Source organism: Hibiscus syriacus, unplaced genomic scaffold (genome assembly GCF_006381635.1).
Source record: "Hibiscus syriacus cultivar Baekdansim isolate YM2019G1 unplaced genomic scaffold, ASM638163v2 tig00112383_pilon, whole genome shotgun sequence".
Lineage (NCBI taxonomy): Eukaryota > Viridiplantae > Streptophyta > Magnoliopsida > Malvales > Malvaceae > Hibiscus > Hibiscus syriacus.
The window spans coordinates 2,179,421-2,205,428 of NW_024063319.1; the positions used below are offsets into that span (position 1 = coordinate 2,179,421).

The 26,008-nt window shown below is 29.5% G+C and overlaps 1 protein-coding gene across 1 annotated transcript; it reads left to right on the forward strand.

Moving 5' to 3' along the window:
* Positions 1-13,936: 13,936 nt before the first annotated feature.
* On the forward strand, positions 13,937-21,876 carry LOC120178842 (rhamnogalacturonan I rhamnosyltransferase 1-like). Its single transcript, XM_039184617.1, has 8 exons — positions 13,937-14,296; positions 16,231-16,298; positions 16,786-16,874; positions 19,337-19,496; positions 19,578-19,867; positions 19,960-20,164; positions 20,239-20,396; positions 21,516-21,876. Exons 1-8 carry the CDS (start codon positions 14,002-14,004, stop codon positions 21,745-21,747), a joined length of 1,497 nt encoding a protein of 498 aa, XP_039040548.1. The 5' UTR covers positions 13,937-14,001; the 3' UTR covers positions 21,748-21,876.
* The last annotated feature ends 4,132 nt before the right edge of the window (positions 21,877-26,008 follow it).

Consider the following 26,008-nt stretch of genomic DNA (forward strand, 5'->3'; position numbering starts at 1 on the left):
GTAGCCTGTCAGAGACGTAAGCAACATGAAGGTAAAAGGTAGAAAGAATAGTGTGAAGATATGATTGTTCCAATCAAATCTTCAAGTGGGAGATTGTTGACTATGCACCGAAAGGTGCATAAATTTAATGCACCGAAAGTTGGAATAAAAAATATTCCACCCACATTTGTTGAATTTTTTTTGAAATGGTAAAATCACAATTTAGTCATTATACTTTAGGGTATTTATAAGATTAGTCCTTAAGCTTCAACTATAAATACCCTAGCTCATTTAGCTTCAAAATCATCCCAAATCATTCTAGCTTTCTCCCAATACAAGAGAATTTAGAGAGTTTCTTGAGAGTTGTTTTCTCCTTTTTATCAAGAGAGAATTATCATTGTTTTCTCCTTGTTAGATCAAGAGAAGTTGTAATTCCTATTTTCTCATAGTAAAATTCTTCTACCATTGCCGTGGTTTTTACCTTATATTATTTAGGGGTTTTCCACGTAAAATTTGTGTCTTCTTTATCTTCATTTTTATTTTCTCAAATTATCAGTTGCGATTTTGTTCTATCCGATAATCGTCTTTTGCAACAATCCTTACTCAATATTATTTTCACCAATAAGATGGTGATAATTTGACTCAACTATAGTTGATATGAGTGTGCAACTTCAATTGTCAATAATGATTTAATGACAATGGTTGGAATAAAAGTTTTTCTTATTGATAGTGACTCCAATAATTTTTTGATTTTGATGACTAAAGTAAAAGCACTTTAAAAGTTAAATGACTATTAGTGTAGTTTACCTAATCTTATGGTTGACAGATAAGAGTGTACGAATAAAGCGACCTCAATGTTTAAGGTATTTGTTGGGTTTGAGCACCGCAAATGCAAGGTTATGAGCATTCATTGTCAATTGATCGAGATATTTTAATAGGTTTTACCTTATATGCAACCTAGATACATTGAAAGTTATTAAATATTTAAATGTGTTGAAATTATATTCAAGGGTAAATTATATAAATGGTCACTAAAGTATGGATAAATTTTAATTTTTATTACTGAGGTTTTAAAAATAACGAAAAGATCATTAATATTATTGTTTAATAACAAATCGATTACCTTATGATTAACGACCATTACCCAACAACAAAAAGCTGATACGGCATGTTAAATTGATTTTTTGAACCCTATCTGGCCACGTGAGAAACTGCAATCATTTGCAGACATCTTTGCCGTCTACCATTAATATCATAAGAAGTTTAAAACAACTGATGTTACTCACAATGGTTTTATCGGTGGATATTTAAACAGAACATAAGCGGAGGATATTTGTGCAGAACAAGTGGGAGAATGAATATCTTCAATTTGGCACATGATGAATACAGCCTAAACGACGATGATGGGACGACTTGATTGCCTGTGTTGACATGATACCTATTCGATACACAATGTCTACAGTATCGCACATGCAAACAATGAAATGAATAAATACTGGACAGGACACCGACAGGACCGCAATGATTACGTACGTTGACATGGTAAATCAATGGGTCTGCTCATTTGTTAAATACATCGATACGTAAACTCATTATGCTGCTGTCTAGATCAGAAAAGATTGCACAATCCACATGAAAAACTCATTCTTTAAAGTCGTATTTTTCTTAGCGGTTTTGTGGAATCATCTATTCATCTTACTCCATTATTAACTCAAATTAAATACATGATGGGAAGAGATTACATGAATGGACATATTTAACCCTCAATAGCCTCATTATTATTTTTAGGTTTATTTCATAAATAAGTATCTAAAGTATACCACTTTTTTATTTAAGTATCTAAAGTATTTTTCAATCAAAATAAATATTTAAAGTTATATTTTTTGGTCAAAATAAGTACATAAAGTATTTTATGTCAAAATAATTACTTAAACTATTCAAACTTTTTCTTCTAAGTTCTAAAAAAGTTGGCATGTGACATTAATTAAAGAATATTTTAGGTACTTTGATGAAAAAAATTGAATACTTTAGATATCTATTTGACCAAAAAATATTTTAGGCACCTATTTTGACCGAAAAGATAATTTTAGGTACTTATTTTGATCAAAAAATACTTTAGGTACTTAAATAAAAAAGATATTATACTTTAGATACCTATTTTTTATATAAACTTTTTTTATAATTATCTGTATTTGATTTATTAATCAACTAATTCAGATCAGATATTATAAAAGTTCAATATAAGGACGATCCTCCCCATTTAGTTTATTTCATTTATAAACCTCAGAATCTGAATCTCTAATCTTATTTAAGAAATATAGAAGTTCATCTCACTCAAATACGCGACTATAAACTCTTGTAACGGAAATTATATTATATGTTATTTTCAATTGTACGTGGGATTTAATCAATTTTTATTGCGTATTAATAATTAAGTAGAGCACGAAAGGAACCGAAAGTGAAGATCGATGGAAATTTAGCTTCGTCAGTTACACGTGCTCCGATTCACTTTTCCTTTCAATTGACACTAGAAATACAATCTCGTTCCTAAAAAATATTTATAATATTATATTAATATATAAGATTACTCAAGTATTATATTTAGTAAGGGCGTGAATTTTCGGATATCGGATATTATCCGATCTGAAATTTTGATATATAGTTAAAATTACGATCCGAATTCAATCCGAAAAAATCGGATATCCGATGTTTCGATCGGATATCCAAACCTGAAAATAAATTTTAATTTATTAAAAAAGTTATACTTAAATTTTATATTTTATGACTTTATACATCTGTAATAAATAATGAAAAATTTTAATTTTTAAATACAACACTTAAAAATTCAAAACAAAATTCAATCCTTCACATACCAGCATTATACACTTTAATAAACCAATAAACATTTTATTCTTAAATTAAAAATTGAATAAATTAGATATATATAATTATTCATCTGTAATAAATAATTAAATACTTTAATTTTCAAATACAACACTTAAAAATTCCAAATAAATTCAATCCACATACCAGCCTTATACAGTTGAAAATGAGATACTGTAGGATGCATAAACATAATACACAAAAATTAAAATATGTTAGTGCCTTATTGGGTTAATGCCTTAGTTTGAGAAATTAAAATTTAAGTTATCTACAAGGGCGGTAGATTTACGCTGCGATAATGTCTACATTCAACAGCAGCTGGATAAGGCATTTTACAAGGGCTGGTCTGCTGGGTTACTATTTTAATGGGCTATTTATTGGGCTAAGGCTATTTAAACTTTAAAAGCCCATTTTCTATCGGATTTTCGGATAGTCCGAAATTAGATTTTAGGTGATCCGTATCCGAATTTTTCTTCGAATATCCTATCCGAATTATCTGAAAATCAAAAAACGGATCGGATCAATTGGATCGAATTTTTTTGTACACCCCTAATATTTAAAACCTCATTTTTAGCATGCAAGACTTCTCGCACGTGAACTATAAAGTTATTTGAGTTGACATCACTATTAAATTTTAAAACATGTTTCAAAATATAAATTAAAATAATAATAATAATAATAATATTTACAGATAAAAAGTGTAATAAGGTGGTATGAATATGTATGTCTACCAAAGATAAATGCAAGTATTGTACTATGATGATGCACCTCTAGCACAAATTCAATCAAATAACTTGCTCACAAAAACAACTACTAATATTCAGCTTTATAAGCTTAGTGATATATATTTACTTTGCTACACTTAAAATACATGCCATAGCATGGGAAATGAGGCATATGTATACAATTTTATTAGTTTACAAAGTTATTATATATATCAGCATAAGGAGTAAAATATCTCAAATCATTTCATAGATTATTTTTCCATGACTTTCACAAACAAATCATAATATTGGTTGCATATCAAACGTAAATCAATCTACTCACTAATAGAGTATCATACTAATAAATAACACGTGTTAATATTCATATAATCTTGCACCGCTAACTCTAAATGTGATAATGATAATTTTTGGTGTACATAGTGTTATTTGAAACACCACTAAGACAAGATAGAAAAATAGTGCCAACAAAGCTTGTATAGTATTATTGCCACTATGGACATTCTTCAGAACATTATCACCAAGATTCATAGAATAATCACATATTGAGCACAAATATTCATAAAACATTAACATATACATACTCTCAAATTAGGATATTCAAATATAAATTTATTATACATATGATTATTTTGGTCCTGTCAGGTCTTAGGGTTTCTTAACTAAGCTAATTGAGTAATCATGAATCAAATAATATGTTCTTATTCACATTTATTAATCTTGCGAGTATTTTAGTTCTTTATGATCTTACAACCTTATATTAGGCTTATAGACTCATTAAAAGTGATTAGTTAAATTATAGAGACATTTCTAAGCTTACAAAAAGGAATATTATACTCCACAAAGGGTATTGGTACTATATTGTGAGTATCGATTCTAAAAGTATCAATACCAATAGTCCTGTAATACCCTAAATTCTGGACTAGTAGTTTCAGGTTTACTAGAGAGGTATGTGAGCTTGTGGATTTCACAATTAGAGTTGTTGGGCTAAATGAGGGCTGAATGAGGGCTTAATTGGATGTGAATTGGGCCCGATTGGTTAAAAAGGGGATTTTTTGCATAGTAAAAAGATGAGGAGAGACCAATAGTGTAATTTTTCCTATTTTTAAAAAGATGAGAGCTTTTATAACTTATTTCATCTTCTTATTTTCATTTTTCCTTCTTCTCACTTCTCTTCTTCCTTCTCTTCCTCTCCAAGTGTCATATCTAAGGGTAAGTTCCTTGAGCTATTTTATGCTCACTTTGAGCTTCAAATTTGTTCTTAATCCCTTCAGCAACCTTGTTTTGAAGATTCAAGCTTTAGGTTTCTCATTTTGCTAGAGAAAGTAGGGGGTTATTATCCAAGTCTTGGAAGAGACTGGTAGCTAGCTAAAGGAACTTCATTTCGGGATTCTAGCATCAAGGTAGTATATTTGTAATCCTTTGTAGTGTTAAGGTTTTCATAAGCATGAAGATTTGTTAAGATGTGAGTATTTGAGTTAGGGTTTATGCTTGATTTCATTATTATATGACGTTTTTTTATGTAAATCATGTGTTTTTTGGTACTTTATAACCCTAAATAACTTCCTTAAGCTTTAGTACATATTTTGGGATCAAACTAAGACCTTTATGATGATTTATGGATGTTTCTTGAGCTTAAATAAGATAGTTCTAGGTTCGAGTATCGATAATGGATGAACTATGATGAATTCTGAGCAGCTTTTGTAGGGGGTATCGATACTGAGGGGAGGAGTATCAATACTTTCCCTCTGGTATCGATACTGAAGGTATCTGGTATTGATACTAGGTCACTTTTCAGTAAACATAAGTCATTTTTGGTACCGATACTCATGGGTGTATCTATACTTGACTATAGGGTATCTATACTGCAAGTAGATTATCGATAATACTCATTTTGCATGGTTAGATTATACCTTGTTAAGGCCTATAAGAGTTAAGAATGACTTATAATGGTGAAACTTAGTTCATGAGAGACATAAATGGCCAGAGGTGCCTAGAAACACTCTTAGGAGTGGGTTACAATCGAAGTAACCATATTAAGTGCAATACATCTGAATATCTTTAGTCAAGCACGTATCGAGTAACTAAGAACAATGATCGTTGCAAATCAGATTGTGTAGTAGAAACATCATGTACTACGAGAATGTCAGTTGATCATATACGTATAGTTGTCCCTCCAATTCAATGGTGAATTGAGGGAATGCATGATGAGAACGACGAGAATATCATTACTATATAATGAACTCGAGTCATATATCAGGCTAGCAAATAATACAATAAGTTAATAGCAAAATCAGTAGTTGTTGTAAAATCATGAAACACATAGACATTTCCTTAGATACAAAATGACTAAAATGCCCTTCAATGTTAAATGACCAAAATAGAGAAACTTAACAAAATAATAGTATAACAAACTAATAAACCCTTGAATAACAATCTAGACGAGAGAACGAGCGAGATGGCAACTAGTGAGGGGATGACCTAACTTTAGTGCATATAACTAAGTTAGTGTAAAGCTAGGCTACCTTAGTTTCCCTAGTAGGGCATTGCCAATGGTGTGTAGCTAGGCTACCTCAGTTACTTTCATAGGGCATTATCAGTGTTGTGGCCTTGGGCCCTTAGATATGCATGTGTAGTTGCATCAATACAATACAACAGATATCCTTAGAGCTTGGCTTGACGACTGTGTGAGACTGAACCAAAACTTCAATTGAGCTGGAATTGTACAAATATTATATCATTATTGGGTTCCCCTCCATGATCTACGTGATTGTTATATGAGACCAGGAGATAATTCAATAGCTTAGTGAGAATTTTACTGATGCTATGTGATTACTAGGTTCCCTCAGTTAACTAGTATATGATGGCTATGTGACCAGATACTAGTAGTGTGTCATATTCAGATAATGCACAGTAGTGTGTCAAGTATCATATTCATATAATGCACAGTAGTGCGTCATGTGTCGTATTTAGAGTATGTACAACAGTTACAGTTAGTGTGGGTGGAAACCCAATAGAGGTGTACTCATGGTGAGGCCCTTAGTAGAGGATTAAGGAAAGCATGAGACTCATACTTCAGTGATATAACAGTTGAACCTTAAGTAGGTAACACATGATTATGATCATGTATGTACCTACTGTTTAATATTATGTCTTTAGAATACTTATGTTTATAAGACTCATAATCTAGATGATTGATTATACTATTGGACTTTGTAAGCTCAACGTTCATATGTTTTTCGTTCACATGTTATTAGCTTGAGTTGTTCGAGGAGCATCATCGTAGTAAGATTCCAGCACCTCTTCTAGAGTACTGTAATGTAGGTTTTTTGGCATGTGTATTCAAAGGACCCTTATTGTTGTATTCAGATTTATAACTTTGAGTTTATTTTATTTTGATTTTAAAGAATATGTCACAGAGCTTTGATTTTATAATAGTGTTTTTATAACTGTCATATATGTTTATTTTGGTACAATGTAGTATGTTCTGAAATGATAATGAACATGTTTTAAAAATCAGGGGTTGCCACGGTAGCCCAATGTGGCAATTTAGGCCCAATCGGTTTAAGTGTTACAAGTCTATACTTACATGTTTCCCAATATCAATATTATACATGTGAATATCGATATTGTATGAACAATATTGATATTATCCTTCAATAAAACACATATTTTAAAATGTGTTCATACAATATTGATATTTGTTCATCAAGTATCAATGCTCAAACTAAGAAAACTCATAAAAAATTCAAAATAACTTCCAATTGCCTCAAAACTCCTATTTTTATACCCCAATTGATTTTTAGCATTTGTAAGAGTACTATCATGTCATATAGAATCAATTTATCATATTAGAAATGCCAAACATCATACATGACTTCATTGACATACTAGTCACCCATGAACACTCAACAAACATATATCCAAATGCAAGGAATTACATTTATGAAATCTAAGAAGCATTTTGGAGTTAAACGTGTACTACCTCAACTCATAGCAACAATAAAACTCATTAGCTAACCTTTAATCAAATTATTTTTTCTCGTATATTTACAGGACTATCCAACCTCTTTGGATACCATTTTAAAACAAAAGATAAGTTTTTAAATCATTTAAATGATTAAAATTAATAAAAATATTTATTTACAATACAAAACAAAATGAAAATAACATAGGGTGTTCCCAAGTTCATAAACCCTCTAATAAGCTTTACATCATCTTTTCTGAACATGATGAGAAGGAAGATTTTCACCTTAAAAAAAAATAAATGGTATATTTGGATGGGAAAGATTTCACCTTTGATGGTAAAAACCAAGCTTGAAAGGTATAAGGAGAAAAAGATTAGAAATAAAAAAAAAAATAAGGGGAATGAAAAATATGCTCATACTATATTCCCCCTTTCTCCAAATAAATATTAAAGAAAACTAAGGTTATGTAGCCTTTATTTCCAAAAATGATATAACTATCCTATAAATAGTCTATCTTTTCACCTTTATTAAAAATCTCATTTTACACTTATTTAGGTCCAAATTTCACCCAATTAAGCCAAAAGTTAGACCAATAAACCCAAATACATTTGCTAAAAGTTCATCCAAAGCTCAGGTCAAATATATAGGCATTGACTAAAAAATTTAGGTCGTTACAACTCTCTCTTTCTTAAAGAAAATTTGATCCTTAAAATTTAATTAAACTGAACAGATGCATGTACTACATAAGTTCCAAGTGCAAGATACAAATAGTTTTAAGCCTGCGTCAAGCAACAAATAACTATGTAATAATCTAATAATCTCAAAATTATATTTTGCTAAACTTCCCTATAGGGTACATGTACAAAAAACTAGACAGTTTGAGTCCTTTTTATTGTAAATGATAGTCTTAAATTATTATTATGATGTGTTTATTTTTCATGAGAAATTGGTAAAGTACATGATTATTTGACAAGTATATATGTTATGAAAAAATATGCACAAGCAAATTACTTATTGGATATGAATTTCTAAAACTATACAAGATTTGTATATAGTACTTAAAAGATGTCTAGCATGCTAGATTCCATGTTGATGTTGCATGTGATGTGTTGTATGATATGAAATATTGATTCTTGTTATTTTAATATGATGACAATACTTAATTTGTATATTAATTATATTTGAATGAAAAAAAGTAGTATGTCATGTTACATGATGTTAATCTTATGTTCAAAGTGCATGATTTGCATCATATTTACTTAGCATGCCAAAAATTACATAAAAATGAATTTAAGTCAAGAAATGATCATTTAGGCCTTTTGAAATATTTGAAACTTTTTCAATATACTACTGGTAGGGTTTGGTGACCTTTATAAGTATATTTGATTATTTGACTAGAAACGGGTTCATATAATGTACTCTTGGAACTTATGTAGTTAAATCCTTGGTTAGATGTTAGTTTGATTTATCCAAACAAGTTTGTATATATATATTTTTTTCATATATGGCATGCTCAAATTCGTTGTGTATGATTTGAAGGTCATTTGGACATGTTTTGAAGTATTCAAAGTTCATCAAAGAGTTTAAATTATATATACTAGTTACATTCTAGTGATACCATAGGTAAAGTATCAATACCTCAACGATTGGTATCAATACCTTATATTTTCATTGATTTTGAGCATCAAAACTCAAAATAATATCAGTACCTACATATGTTATCGATACCAATTAAGAGGTATCGATACCTCTATTTGAATTTTGTCTAATTTAATCTTTTTTTTAGAATATTTGATTAGTGAAATTATTTCGCAAGTTTCTTTATGTTCGTATGTGTTGTAAATTGGTCTCTGTCGTAACCGTCCTTCGGGTCCAGAATAGGGTTTCGACTTAATTTCAATATGATGGAGACGCAACCAATCATTTAAAATTAGGTTGATCGGACACCTTAATTTACCATCTTACCTAATCTACGTTTTACCAGAAATATGTCAGATTCGGGAGTCGATTACAATCAAGGAAGAATTAGCAACCTTGTACTGCCCTTTCAATACCAATTTAATTTCTCGGTGTCTTAATTGCAAAAATTAACAATTAAATTTAAGGATTCGATTCGAACTACTTACCTTTGATCGATTAAAATTGTCCCTAAAAATCAAAAAAACCTTGGATTGTGAAATAAAATATATAAATAATTTACAAATTTTAAAAAAGGTTAAAAATGTTTAAAAATAGTAAAAACATGTTAATGAAAAATAACACAAAAGTTTAAAGGATTAAATTAAAACAAATTGAAATTGAGGGACCTAATTAATGCTGAAAGTGAACTGCAAGGGAAAAACAAAATGTTAGATGGCTAAATTGCAAAATATAAGAAATATAATCAAAGATTAATTTGAAATAATTCAAAATTCGGGGGTAAATTTGCAATAGGTGACGAAAATGAACTACACATCAAAATATCAGGGACTGTAGAAATAATTTAACTATTTCATATTTACAACTTGGTCCCTGATAAATACCCAAAACCCAAAATAATTTCATTTTAAAACCAAACTTAGAAAAAAAACAAAAAAAAATCTCTCAAAAACACTCTTCCCCCATCATTTTCTCCGGTCGAACACCGGCTTTCCCTTCGCCGTAACCACTGCCCGGACCGCTGCTTCGACCACCGGGAAAACCCAAACTTAACCAAAATGTTCCTCTCCACCCCGTGAGTATGAAACTGAAGCTCGATTACCCCAAAAAGGTCCCAACCGGCGTAGATCTAGATTTAAAGTTTTATTTTTTTACCTATTTCCGATGAAAACCTTTCATTTTCCGACGTCGCTCCCTTCCCGAACCGTGATCGATGTTGCACTGTAGTTTAGGGTTTATAAAAAATGCCTTATTCGACGTTGTTTTGATTTTTTTTTTGGCTTGGTGACTTTCGGTTTTAACCGAATATGGCTTATTTTGGTTTTGGTTTTTCGATTTGGTTGTGTATCACTATTTTTGTTCTTCTTTTATGTTGTTACTGCTTGTATTGCTGGGTTTTTTCTCGATGTCCCCTCTTGTTCCCCGATGAGGTATTTATAGCGTCCCCCATCGGGGATATTTTTGGTTATTTCGGGGTCGTTTTCCCCATCCCCGATTTACTCAAGTTGGTAGAGGTGTTGTTGACCGCCTAAATGGGATGATTCAGTCCCGATTTAATCGGGATTGTTTTGCATGGCCGATTTTTAGGCTTGGTTTTGGCTGCTTCGTCTGTGTGCAGCCGAAAATCTCGGTTGATTGCTTTGAGTTGGGATTTAGCTGTTAGATTGGTTGTAGATCCAACGGCTGCTATCTTGCGGTGCTAGTGCTTGGTGTTGAAACCCCAGCCTTGTTGGGCTCACCGGGTCGGTTTGCTAGGTCAGGCTTGCCCACCCGGTTGGGCTCCTTCCTAGGCCTCTTGTACTGTTGGACTTGGACCTGTTAAGAAATTAAATGAATAAATAAATAAATAAAACCTAAATAAATATAAAATAATATAAATATAAATAATAATAATAAAACTATATTATATTTCCAAAAACTATGTAATTGATTTTCAAAAAAATATTATATATATTTTAAAAAACCATTTTCAAAATCATATTATATATTTTCAAAAATGCTTTTTAAAATCATATTCTATATATTTCAAAATTATTTTAAAAACTATATTATACGTTTTCAAAATTATTTTAAAAACTATATACTATATGTTCTCAAAATTATTTTAGAAACTATATATTATATGTTTTCAAAATTATTTTAAAAACTATATACTATATGTTTTCAAAATTATTTTAAAAACTATATACTATATGTTTTCAAAACCGTTTTAAAACACTATATACTATATGTCTTCAAAACCGTTTTAAAAACTATATATTATACGTTTTTAAAAATAAGTTTCCAAAACTATATATTATATATTTTCAAAAACCATATTATATATACTATGCTAAAACCCCGGACGAAAATAAGTCTCCACAGTCTCTAATGAAATCTTTGAAGTCTATCAATATGGTTTAAGTTTCAAATTCAGTCAATAAATATTTGATTATAAGTTAGTGATATCTCATGCTCGTTCGAGCGTCTGTTGAACGTTTAGGATAAATAAAAGATGTTACAATATTTATCTAAGAGACATATTATAATATAAATTTTAAGTAAATGGATTTAAGGTTAGATTTGAATTAGATCATACATGTAAAATTTGAAGTGAATTTAAATATAACATGAGATAATTGTTAAAACAAGATATGATATGAATAGGTAAATGAATCAATGTTTACATAATTTTATAGTACTTTAAATACACAAAAAAATAACACCAAGATTAACACGGTGTGACACAAAATTTCATACAAATTAAATTACATCAACAAAAATGAAAATATATCATTAAACAATGACATAAAAATTTCACCAAAACATGATTTTCTCTAATTAAGTTAGGATGGAAAAAACGATTGAAAATAATAATGCCTATGAAATGGATTGAGACAGTATATATAAATAACATAGAAAAATTGAGACACTAAATATATATAAAATAGAAAAATATTTAAAATATAATGTGAAAATGGCATGACACACTAAAATGAATCAATATATACATAAGAAAAATTATAAATTAGAAAAAACATAAAAAATTATAACTTTTGTTTCATTTTGGTCATCTAATTACTCTTTTTCAAAATCATACCTAATGTTACGTTTTGGTTTCATTTTGGTCACACACCATTAAAAAACTAACAGAACTATTGACGTGACATTTTTCAATGATGATGTAACATTATATTATGATGGCATATGCATTTAAGTTTTTAACGATAGATGACAAAAATGAAATCAAAAACTAAATATTATGTATGATTTTGAAGAAAAAAATCAATGGGTGACCAAAAAAGAACAAAAGTGATAGTTAGGTTACTAAATGTGTAGTTTAACCAATTATTTTTTTACTAATAACACACCAAATATTTATTTATACTTCAAAAATATTAAAAAAAATAAGATTTAATAGTTAATTATCCCATGTACTTGATTTTGGTGGGTGAGTCTCCTAGCGGAGATTTTATGCATACATAATGACTTGAACCTAAAACCTTACATAAACGATATTAAACTATTTATCACTCGAACTAATCCGTTAATATTTTATCTTCATATCGAATATGAATCATGTATAACTTTTTTCAACTTTTCTTTTGTACTATCATTTCATTTTGTCTTATTATCGTTAATGTTAAAAGAATGGCATAACCAATCAGAACACATGAAAAACATTACAGTTCTTATAAAAAAGAATCAGATAAAATTATAAAAATAACCAAAAATATTTGAAAATCCAAATTTTACTTTTTAAAATATTTTTTATGATTTTATTATTTTTTTCAAAAAAAGTAAGCATAATCAAAATTTTGAGAAAATATAAGTTTAAAATATGAATTCTAAAATATATAGTTCTTTTAGATTTTTTTTTGAATTTGTTGGCTTTTAAAATTTTTCATTTTTTTTATTACATTGGCATGATTTGATTGGTCACATAATTTTTAACTATAACTGCTATAAAAGAAAAAGGTGGCAGAAAAAATGGTAATGGAAGTAAACTAAAAATTAAACTAAAGTGCATGGCTATTAGGCAAAATAATAGTAATAATTTCAACACACACACTGCTTTAATATTTTATCCTTTTCCTTTCCTCTTTGCAAAGATCCAATCGGCCAATCCACCTATTCCCGTGTCATACTTCTCTTCTAAAGAAAAAGGAAAAAGGATAAACTACGTATATGGTTATCTAATTATTATTTTTATTTCGTTTTGGTAACTTAACTATTATTCTTTTCAAAATTACACCTAACATTATGTTTTGGTTCTGTTTCAGTCATCCTTCATTAAATTAATACTGATGTTGATGTACCATCATAAGGCAATGCCATGACATCATTGAAAAATAAAAATATTGTCACGTCAGTAGTTTTGTTTATTTTTAACGACAGATGACTAAAATGTAACTTTAAGTATAATTTTTAAAAAAAATAGTTAAATGATCATAAGTGATAGTTGGATGACTAAATATGTAATTTACCCAAAACAAATTCAAACTTTCAATTAAAACATCTCGGGCAAGGTGCAATTGGGTCCACTTTTATATTAGGGTATAATATATACATCTACAAATAGCCATCCAACTTCCATTAAACCGCAAGAAATGAAACCATCAGCATTTTCCCCCACCGCTTGCTTCACATAAATCCACCACAGATCAACCAATTCTTTCTGATTTCTTATTTTATATATTAGCCATTCTATTCTTAGTTTGTATTTTTGCATCAAATTTTTTTTTTGCTTTATATATTACATGATATTATATAAATAAAATATATTGGCGCTTACTCTAAGAACCCTATATTATTACCTAACTTGCGTGTAGATGGATCAACGTTCGAAAAATAGTTGTGATGAGGGTTTTAAATACATCATCATGGAAGATGAGGTGGCGACAAGGAAGCGGAGCCAAGCGGAGGAAATGCAAGCTAAAAAGCTGGAGGTTATGGGTGCCGCCACCTCAAAGTTTTGTCGTCACTTAACTTCTTTAAAGGTGTCGGCAGCTATGGCTTTGTTGACGGGAACCCTTCTCTGGGTTGGCGGACTGCTGCAGACGGCGGTGCTCAGCCGTGAAAATACGGCATCAAAGTCTTCATTCTATACTGGACTCGCAACACAGAGTGAGTCATGATTTCATGTTTTCTGTCCATCTAGAACAACGGCGGATTCAGTAATTTAGAAATGGGATCTAAAAATTTTAATACTTTTCTTTTAAATATAATGGATATGCAAATTTTCTTATTTTCTTCTTCTTCTTTTAATATATTGAATTATATTGAATATCTAATCTAAAATAATGGGTGTGCATTTGGCCCCCTACATGGCCATATGTATCCGCCCTGCTATGGAAAAGAAGATCTTTATTGAGTTTTAAGATATCAATTTAATTTTTAAAATATATATATATATTTCATAAGCTAAGGATTTCTTATTAAAAATTATATTTCTTTTTTCATGAAGATAATAATCAAAATTGATATTATTTTGTTTGTTTAAATTAATTGATTAATCCCTCTAATGGTTTAAAAAATAAAACTTTAAATTTCTCATAATAAACGGTTTGTTTAATTCAGTTATAAATCTAAAGTTGTTCATTGATTTATAATCCGATGGTCGGGGTTTAATTAGGGCAAATAGATGTTAAAAAAATTAGGGTTTGGGGATGAAATTGGATTAACTGGGGAAATATGGATGTTTCTATAGTACAGATAAAATCATAGGTATTTAAAATCAACTTTGATAAAATTGTCTACAGTTGTCGGCAATTTTACTCCGTTGTTTTCTCTATTTTTTTATAATTTAGGATTAAAATAAAAAAACTAAAAATATAAAAACTAAAATAAAATTTCATAAAAAATATTATAATAAAATGAAACACTCAATGTTGATTTCTAAAAAAATATTTTGGTCTTTTTTTCTACAATTTAGTATTAAAATATAAAAAATGAAGTAAAATCGTTGATGGTCGCCAATTTTATTAAACTCATTCCCATCTATTGATGATTTTGTCAAACTTATTCTTATATTTCAATGATTTTATTAAATATAAAAACATTTTTTATTTTTCTAATTAATCTGATACCATTCCTAAATTCTTGAGGAAAAATATCAACAAATTATTTTCTCTAATTTTACCGATGGTAAGATAGAATGGTTGTTTTGTACTGTTTATTAAAAATGATCTTTAGTGGATGCAACTCTTACGTGCATTAATGAGTAAACCCTTTCACTCTGTCCATTGAAGCTAGGACCATGTACTATGTTTTTCTTTTTTTTCTATGACTATGAACAACTTTATTTGATTTAATAATTATGTAGTTGAAATATTAGAAATTTATTTAAAATTACTTTTGATAATGTATACCCTAGATTATATAAAAAATAATGTTTATGGGTTTAAGGTGATGTTTAGTAATATTAAAAATTTAAACGTTGAATTCATATTAAAAAAATTTGGTAAATTAGTAAAAATTAAATATTTGATTTAATTATTTTATGATATTTTATTTAATTATAAAAAGTGGTCCAATATTGAATATAATCATTTTATTCTATAAATATAATTTATTTCTTTCTCATATAATGAACACCTTCCTTTGATTTAATTATGATGTAGTTGAAATTTAAATTTAAATTTATTTAAAAATACTTTTAATAACATATATGAGATTAAGGCGATGTTTGATTCAATTAAAAAAATAAGTTAGTAAATTAATAAAAATAAGAAAAGTTAAGTGTTGATTCAATTAAAAAAATAAGTTAGTAAATTAATAAAAATAATAATTTTTATTAATCTAGGGGTAAATACAAGGCAACATTTGTTCAAAAATAACTTCCAATCATTTGACATTAAAGTCTCATACCCTGACATTTCTTGTGCTCTTTTTCGGGATCTCAAGGAATAACAACAAATCATTTACCACTGAAACCGCTTAGTTCGTGCAAATTCATAAAAAATATATATTGAGTCCTAAAAAAATTGGAACAATGAGTATTACATACTGGCAGTGAAATGTTTGAAATGTTTCGCATTCATTGGTTGCTATTTGTGCAGGGGTTTATAGGAACAATGGGTACCTAGTTGTTATAGCCAATGGAGGGTTGAATCAAAGGCGACTCGCGGTGAGTAATTTAGATACAATTTTTTTATAATTAACCAATTATAGATATTATTATATAGTAATCAGAACATCTCATCACGATAATTTCGAGAAAGACTGTTGCCCACATGATGATTTCATGATCCTGTCACGCTTGCAAGTCAAGTTCGCTTGTTTCCTAAGTCCAGACTGTATCTTTACCAACTAAAGTACATGCAAGCGATATGGAGAAATCGTCGTGCACGTACGACGAGATCATAAAATCATCATGCAAACAAAACTTTCTTAAAATCGTCGTAGACTTTTGATAAAATCCTAGGATTATTATAACAAACACTCAGAACCATAAAATATTTTTTGTGCACCTTATTCAAACAGTTTTTTTTTCTTTTTTACATATATTTTTTACAAACTAATTTGTATTAAAAAAAACCAAACTAACATAAAAAGATTCCTACGAATACTATGATTGACATAGTGATGAAAACCTTTTGACATGTAACTCACAGATTGTTGATATGATTGTGGTTGCAAGATATTTGAATGTTACACTTATTGTCCCTCTATTCGACAATGGAACATATTGGAATGATAACAGGTGAGCATATATACATTTATTCTTCATTTTTTTATTTAATAATAATGTTTGGTTTCTGTCAAAATAATAATAATAATAATAATGGTCGGTCATCATAATCAAACGAGAATTAGGGGATTGTTTTGGTTGATTGGATTTAGGGTTTAGAGTATAAGGTCATTATATGTTTGTAAAAAAAATTAATTTAATCTGATTTTAAATAAATGTTCATTGATGCTTGTCCACTGAACAGGTTATTTCCTCCGCTAATCTTGACATCGTTTGGGTTATTTCTAAACTTCTTGATTGGTATATTTTGAAATTTTATAATTTAGTCTAATATCTCGTTTTCTTCAAATATGTTTTTGAATCTTGTCTTTATAGTCTTTCATTGAATTCTAATCATTAGGGATAGTTGAAGAAATTAATAAAACAGTTGAGGAGAAAATTTCCACAATAAATGTCGTACAAACAGTATTATATCGATTCTAGAAGGATTATATCGATACTCTCTGTATTTCATTCAAAATTAGTCATTAGATACTCCAATGAATATAGGCACTCTTAATAAAGTATTGATTCATCTCATTAATATCAATATTAAACTGAAGTATTGGTATTAATTTTTTATACTGGAATCCTTCAAAAATGATTTAAAGCTTGAGTAGTATTAATACTCGAAGAGTAGTATTAATACTGTTAAATGAGTATTGATATTCATATTGTAGTATTAACATTCTTTTCTTACTTTTAAGAATAAAAACTCAGGTAGTATTAACGACGTAAAAACAATATCGATATTCTTCTTACAATATCAATACTCATAATTATATATGAATATTGTTTTTATATACTAAAATTTTTGGGTTATTTTAGGCAAGAATTGACTTAAAACTCTTTTGTTAAATATTTCTTAATTTAAGATTGTTTTGCCGATATGTAAAAACTGGAAAATCTTACAGTTTTTTTATTTAAAAATTTAATTATTTATAAATAAAACATGTTTTAAAAGTTCATTTGAAACTTAATGATTTTAAGTTTTTATATCAAAATCATAAAATCTACATCTTCCAATCTTAATTAAAATAGATTTAAAAGGATATAGTTTGACAAATTAAGGAGGAATTTAATGATAAAGAGAATGTTTTTTTAAAAAGTTAAATTTTATATCTAAAGAAAGCAGAGAACCTGCTACAATTACAAACAGAAAATTTCACAAGACTAATTTAACCCTCAAACTATACAAAGGTTAGCATTAGCCGAAGCCACCCAATCTTTACATTTATGATGTAACCGTATACGAACTATGTCCTAAGGAGGCGTTTGATTCAGTGTAATCTTTTATTCCTTTAACCAAACATTGTAATCTTACATTCTTGCAAAACGAACCAAACACAAAATACAACATTCCCAGTAATCTTATTCCTACCGGTAATATTACATTCCGTGAACCAAACGCACCCTTAATACAATACAAGAAAGAATATCCTCTTCAGTTAGACACCTACCCCTAAAGTACTTAAACTTTCATTTTAGTGCAAGCAAAAAAAGGGTAAAATACATGTTTGGTATATATTATCACTTTTGTTTCATTTTAGTACTTAAACTTTCATTTTTTTTGTCATTGAAGTTTATTTTTTAAATTCAATCACTTAACTTTCAATTTACTCCTATTTTAATCATTCTAACTTATTTTATTAATATTTTCTATAAGTTGACATCTTTTAATTATGATTTATTAATATATGATTAAAATAACAGAGGAAGGGAAGAGTTAGGGAGGTCAATAAGAGTGAGAATGTGAGGATGGGATGAGTAGTTTATGATTTAGGGTTTGTCATATATTTTTTTGGGTTTGGATATAATTTTAAAATTTAGTTTTATTTTAATTATATATTAATAAAATAATAAAAAATTATGTCACAAAAATATTAATAAAATAAAATAGAGTGATGAAAACAAGAACAATTTGAAAGTTGGGTTGTTAAATTGAAAATTTTTAAACTTTAGTGACCAAAATAAGAGTGAGAAGATAATTGAGTGATGGATAATGTAATTTACCATAACAAATGCCAGTTTTGTTAAATTTTTAATGGGTACTAAAATGAAACAAAAAATAAATATTAGGCATGATTTTGAAAAATATGAAAGTTAGTATTAAAACGGAACAAAAGTTAAAGTACTAAACATGTAGTTTACCCAAACAAATCAGTCCTAGGCTGCTCCACCGGTTTCATCCTTCTCAATCGGCTTTGCGATGATGGCGACACCTCGGGAAAACTGAAAAGGAAATTGAAGTTTCATTTTCTCGGTAGCCAAACAACAACTTCCTGTCTTCAATGTTTATTATTCGTCCATGAAAAATCGATCTAATAATCAACATGTGAAGTTTTACGGCAATTCTTCTTGGGTATTTCGTAGTGTACGTAAAATTCCGAGCATGACTAAGTTTAATCATCTCCATTGTTGATTATTCATGGCAGCACATTTGCAGATATATTTGATCTCAATCATTTAATAACATCTCTAAAAGATGAAGTCCTCATAGAAGAAGAGTTTCCTCAGGAGCTGAAGAAGCAAGAAGAGTCATTTTATTCCATGGTTCCCACAAGTTTCGCTAGCTTGACATATTACTACGACAGGGTAAGTAATTTCCCAGCTCCTCTTCTTTCTTTGTATCGACGTTCTTGTTTTATCAGATTATTGAATTTTGTTTCTCCACAGATACTTCCTCGCATAAAACAGCGTGGGGTTTTGCTTTTCACTTTGACAGACGCTAGGGTAGCCAACAATGGGTTACCCGAAGAGTTCCAAAAGCTTCGGTGTAGAGTGAACTACGAAGCATTGAGATTCACTGAGGCAATTGAACAAACAGGTAGACGAATCGTTAGTCTGTTGAGACAAAAGGGCCCTTTCTTGGTTCTTCATCTTAGATATGAAATGGACATGGTAGCATTTACCGGTTGCGTTGAAGGTTTAACCACACAAGAGGTTATAGAAGTTACAGAAATGAGGTAAGAATCCGTCTTTGAAATGGTATAGGCAAATTTAGATTGATCTGATTGGATTTTCAGGTTGGAATCAGAATTAACAAATCTGATTTCAGGCACTCGCACAAAGATTGGAAGAACGAACACATAGATTCAAGGAGTAGGAGAAAGCATGGATCTTGCCCTTTAACTCCCGAAGAAACTGCTCTTGTATTGCAAGCATTAGGTATTCACAGAAACACCACAATCTATATCGCTGCTGGAAAAATTTACAATGAAGACAAGAGAATGGCCAAACTAAGAAAGGCTTATCCAAATCTGGTGAGTTGAAAAACCCAGAAAATTATGAGTCAAAATAAATATGGCAAGGCTTAATTATTATCGAGTGAAAGCAGGTGAGAAAAGAGGTGGTATTGGAACCCTGGGAGCTTAGGCCCTTCATAAACCACGCGGATCAAATGGCAGCTTTGGATTATATTGTTGCGATTGAAAGCGATATTTTCATTCCCACTTTCCGAGGAAACATGGCCAAAGCCGTCGAAGGCCATCGCAGGTAATCATTCTAGTCTCCCAATGACAGAATCTCTTTAAACTTACTGCAACTCTGCAATCGTGATCAGGGTAAAGTATACAAATGAACCTCCGATTATAAGATATTATTTTGTTGAGTATCATAACTATCAAAATTTATAAAATGGTCCCTAATTATAGGATGTTACATTGTTGAGTCCCCCAACTATTAAAAGTTATAAAATAGTCACTCAACTATTTATTATGTTCTAAATTCATCATTTTTCATTAAAAATTGCCGATGGCCTAAGCTGAATGTTAATATGTTGTCATAAAATATCAAACGACTATCATATCTCAAACAACATATTGATATCTAGATCGGATTGCTGTTAATATTTTAACAAAAAATGATGAGTTTGGAATATAATAAATAGTTGGATGACTATTTTGTAACTTTTAATAGTCGTGACTCAACAAAGCAGCATCCCATAGTCGGGGATCATTTTGTAACTTTTGATATCGGAGACTTAACAAAGCAATATAAAGAAAATATCTAAAATACACAAAAAATTAAAATTTGTAGAAGCTTGCTATCTTCAGCAAGATCATGTTTTCATTGTAATTCCTTTACCTCTCAAAATATCTAAAAGAAATTCTCCAATGATCAAATGTTTGGGATATTTGTATTTCTCAATCACAGCAAGATCATGTTTTCATTGTAATTCCTTTACCTCAAAATATTTAAAAGAAATTCTCAAATGATCAAATGTTTGGGATATTTGTATCTCCCAATCATGACATAATCTTTGATAAGTTTATATGATTTGCCATAGTCAAGTTTACATGCTGCAATACTCATGCAACATGTCATCTTATAAATAGTCATTATAACTCTAACCTAACACCAACATTAAAAGTTTTTTTTATATATAAACTCTCGTATAAAACTAAAAAGGTCTTCTTCTTTTCTTCCTTTTTCACTCTCTCTCTCTCTCATGGGGCTAAGGGTTCTTCACTTTTTGTGATCCATCTTTTTCTCTAAAATTATCATATACAACTTTTCATCTAAATTAAAACTGGTGATTCGTCTATAACTATCGTAACCTCAAATATTATCATCGATTTTCAAGATAACAATATTGTCAAATGTTTTTGTTAGATACATGGGATTCAAGACATCAATTCTTCTAGACGCAGAGATTCTAGTTCCATTAATCGATGACTACTACAAAAGAACATTGAGTTGGGATGAATTTGCGTTGATGGTGAAGAAAACTCATCAGCATCTTGTTGGAAAACCACAGAAGAGAAAGGAAATTCCAGATCATCCTAGATACGAAGATTTTTTCTATTCTAATCCACAAGAATGTTTGCCTCCATTTCCTCACTGATCACTACTGCTACATACCTAAAACCAAGGATGTCTTTTTTATTTTTTTTACTTTTATTACACCCCCTGTGTTCTTTTGTTACACCCAATAAGTCCTTTACTTGGCATCTAAATAAGATGAACCTCTTCACAAAGATCACCATGAAAAAAAAGTATTATGAACATTCATATGATGCACCTCTCAATTTTTGGCAGCAACATCTAAAAACACAATAACAATAAGGCTTAATACAAAAAAAATTGTCTAATCTATACTCTTTTTTAGATTTAGGTATCTAAATTTCTTCCGGTCAATTTGGGTGTTTATCGTTACAAATGTTGTTATTCTAAATGCCCGATCATAACGACCGCTAAAATATTATGTTAAGTGACATGCGTCAGATTTATATAATTAAAAAAATTGAAATAAAAAACTTTAAAATATATTTTTTATAAAAAGCTCAAAAGTTTCGAAAATCTTAAAAAAATAAAAATTTTGAAAACCCTAATTTCAATCGCTATAACCACTTTGACCACCGTTTTTACCGCTATTGTCATCAACTCGACCTACTTTTACTGCACCTCCACCTGACGATCAGTTACCCGACGAACAGTTGCCTGAAAACCCCACCAGACACTAAACCCTATGAACCAAACGATTACAAATTGCGATACACAATGACTGCGACGACCATCACAATAGCAAAGGCAACAACGAATGAAAAGGGACATGACAAAGGCAACATTGGTGATAGCAACAGTGGTGGCAAGGGAGATGATAAGTATAGGGTTAGAGATTTTAAGGTTGATTTTAGGGATTTGTAGGAAATTGAGGCTTTTTTGTAATTTTAAAGAAATTAGGTTTTTTAAATATACTAATATTTTTAATTTTTTTAAAATCAAAATTACTTGAATGCAACATATGTCACTTAACGGACATTTTGACATCAGTTACTCTCTAGTCTTTCATTGAATTCTAATCGTTTGGATAATTGGATAACTTAATAAAATAGGTGGAGAGAGTTTTTTTCCACAACAAATGTAGTCCAAATACTATTATATGATACTAGAAGGATAACATCTATAATTTCTGTATTTTATTCAAAATTAGTCATTATATAACCTAGTGAGTATCAGTACTCTTAATAAAGTACAAATACTCATCTCATTAATATCGATATTAAACCGAAGTATTGGTATTACTTTGTTATATTGGAATCCTTTAAAATCAATTTAAAGTTCGAGTAGTATTAATGCTTGAGGAATAGTATCAATATTGTTAAATGAGTATTGATGTTCATATTGCAGTATTAACATTATTTTCTTACTTTTAAGAATAAAAACTCAGATGGTATTAATATCGTAAGAACATTATCGATATTATTCATATAATATCAATATTCATGATTATGTGTCAATATTGCTTTTGTATACTAAAAATTTTGGGCAATTTTGAGCAAGAATTGACTTGAAATTTTTGTTTAATTATCTCTTAATTTCAGATTATTTTGTCATCATGAACCAAAGTGACCTTTGTGGTAAAATAATTTTTTTTATTCTTTGAGGACTCGGGTTCGAGCACCATAGATGCCAGGTGTGTGAGCGATCAATGTCGAAAGGTTGATATTTAGCTTTGAACATATACTGCCAAATACTTACCCCAGATTATTAAAAAAAATTGTCAATATGTTAAAAATGGAAAAGCTTACAGTTTTTAAATTTAAATTTAATTTATTATAAATAAAATATGTTTTAAAAGTTCATTTGAAACTAATAATTTTAGGTTGTTATATCAAAATCATAAAGTTTACATCTTTCAATATCTATTAAAATAGATTTAAAAAGATACCGTTTAACAAAATTAAGGAGTAATTTTAATGATAAAGAGAGTGCTATTATTTTAAAGGGGTTACGGTTTGAGTATTTTTTATTGTTTTGTTGAATGAGATATTTTATGGAATAAATATAAAATGATATTTTTATGTGAAATTAAATCATAAAAAATATATATATACATAAAAAAGAAATACCCTTCCAATCCTTGTGAAGGCAAAAACAGTTAAAAAGAAAGGACTCTCTCGGCTTTATTCCAGGAAATAACCAAAACAACAGCCATGGCCCATAGTATAGTCAATTTGCCATTGAAATTACAATTTAAATTAGGGTAAATTACACATTTAATACATAAACAATAAGTTTTGGTCCATTTTAGTACCTAATTTTTTTTTTCTTTTTCTAAAATCATACCTAACGTTTAGTTTTTGTTTCGTTTTAGTACTTCACCGTTAAAATCTTAACGAGTGATTTTCCACGTGGCAACTTATAATGGGTAAATTGTATCATTCATCACTAAACTATCTTTCATCACTAAAGTTTAAATTTAACTTTCAAATTACTCCTAATTTAATCAATCTAACTTTCAAATTTGTTTTTTATTTTTAATTATATATTAATAAAATAATAATAATTTTCATGTCATAAAAATTATTAATAAAATAAACTAGAGAGATTAAAATAGGAGCAATTTGAAAGTTGAATAGTTAAATTATTATTTTTGAACTGTAGTGTCACAATATGAGTGAGAAGATAGTTAAGGGATGAATGGTGTAATTTACCCATAAAAACGTTAAGTTTTTAATGGTTATGTACTAAAACGAAACAAAAACTAGATGTTAAGTATGATTTTGAAGAAAAAATTAAAAATTTAGGTACTAAAACGGACTAAAACTAATAATTTAAGAAACAAACGTGTAATTTACTCTTTAAATTATCAAAATAAAAAAATATCAAGCAAAAAAAATCAATTATAGGTTGCACAATCGGCTTCATCTTTCTCATTCAGCTTTGCGATGATGGCGACACCTCGAGAAAATCGAAAAGGAAGTTGAAGGTTTCATTTTCTCGGCAGGCAAACGACAACTTCCTGTCTTCAATGTTTATTATTCGTCCATGAAAAATCAATCTAATAATCAACCTGTGAAGTTTTCAACAATTCTTCTATGTTATCAAATGTTGCAAGCTGATGCAAGTTAGCAAGTTGCCAACTTGTGTATACGGGAAAATTATCATTTGGTCCCTAAACAATTAAGTTATTTATAAGTTTGGTCCTTGAAGTTCAACTATAAATATGCCTAAACACTTTCACTTGAGTATATCCCAAAAAGTTCTCTTTACCATTTGTTTTCTTCATTCTCCCACTTGTAATATTTTAGGAATTCTATGGAATTCCGTTTGTTAATGTTTTGTTAATAGTGAAGTTATCATCCTTTGGTGGTGTCTGAAGAGTAAACACATTTTTTGTTGAACCTCGTAAATTTGTTTTGTTCTCTCAATTATTTTTATTGGATTTTTCCATTGTGTTTCAATATTCAATAGTTTGACGGGGTTGTCCGTTGTGCTTTTGGTAGTTTTGATCTTGACGTTTCAGGTCAATTTTGAAAATATATTCGTGTGGGAAATAACCCGATTTCCACCAATAATTGGTATCAGACCTTCGGTTGATGTTATCTTGGTGGTCCCGTTTTTTAAAATATTAAGTTTGTGTTGTTGAATATTGTTCATTGGCTTTAAAATGACCAAATACGAATTAATTGAGACATCAAGCTCTTCATCCAGACAGATGAATAGGGTGTTGTCAAATGCAAACTTCTCAGTGGAGTTATTCGATGGATCCGATCATTCCGGCATGTCGCAAGGCGAGGTGTTAGACGCTTTATTCCAACAAGGTCTAGACATAACCATTGAGGAAAAAAGCTCGCAGATATGGAGGAGAAAGAATGGGGAACAATCAATCATTTGGCTTGAAGCACGATTTGATCTTGTCTTTCCAGGGAGAAGAAGAATGACTATAAGAATAAGACTTCTGCAAGTAAGCTGTGGAAAGCATTGAAGAAAAAATTCCTAATGAAAAGCTCTCAGAATCGTCTCCACATGAAGAAAAGATTGTTCAGATTTGATTATCATTGCCTTCAATGAACTAGTGGTAGATTTGTTGGGCATGGATAAAACCTTCAATTAAATGTTGTTGTCACCTCTTCCAGATGAATTTGTGAACCTTGAGACGATGTTACTTCATGGTAAGGATCAAGTTACCCTTAAAGATGTAAATGATACTTTGTATAGTTATGAGCTCAGGAAGAAAACTAAGAAGGAGAACAAGTATGAAGCATTGGAGGCCATGGTGACAAAAGGTCGCTTAAAAAGCCACAATCCAAAGAGGAGAGAGAGATCAAATTCGAAGTCTAGACTGAGAAAAGATGAATGTATCTTTTGTTATGAGAAAT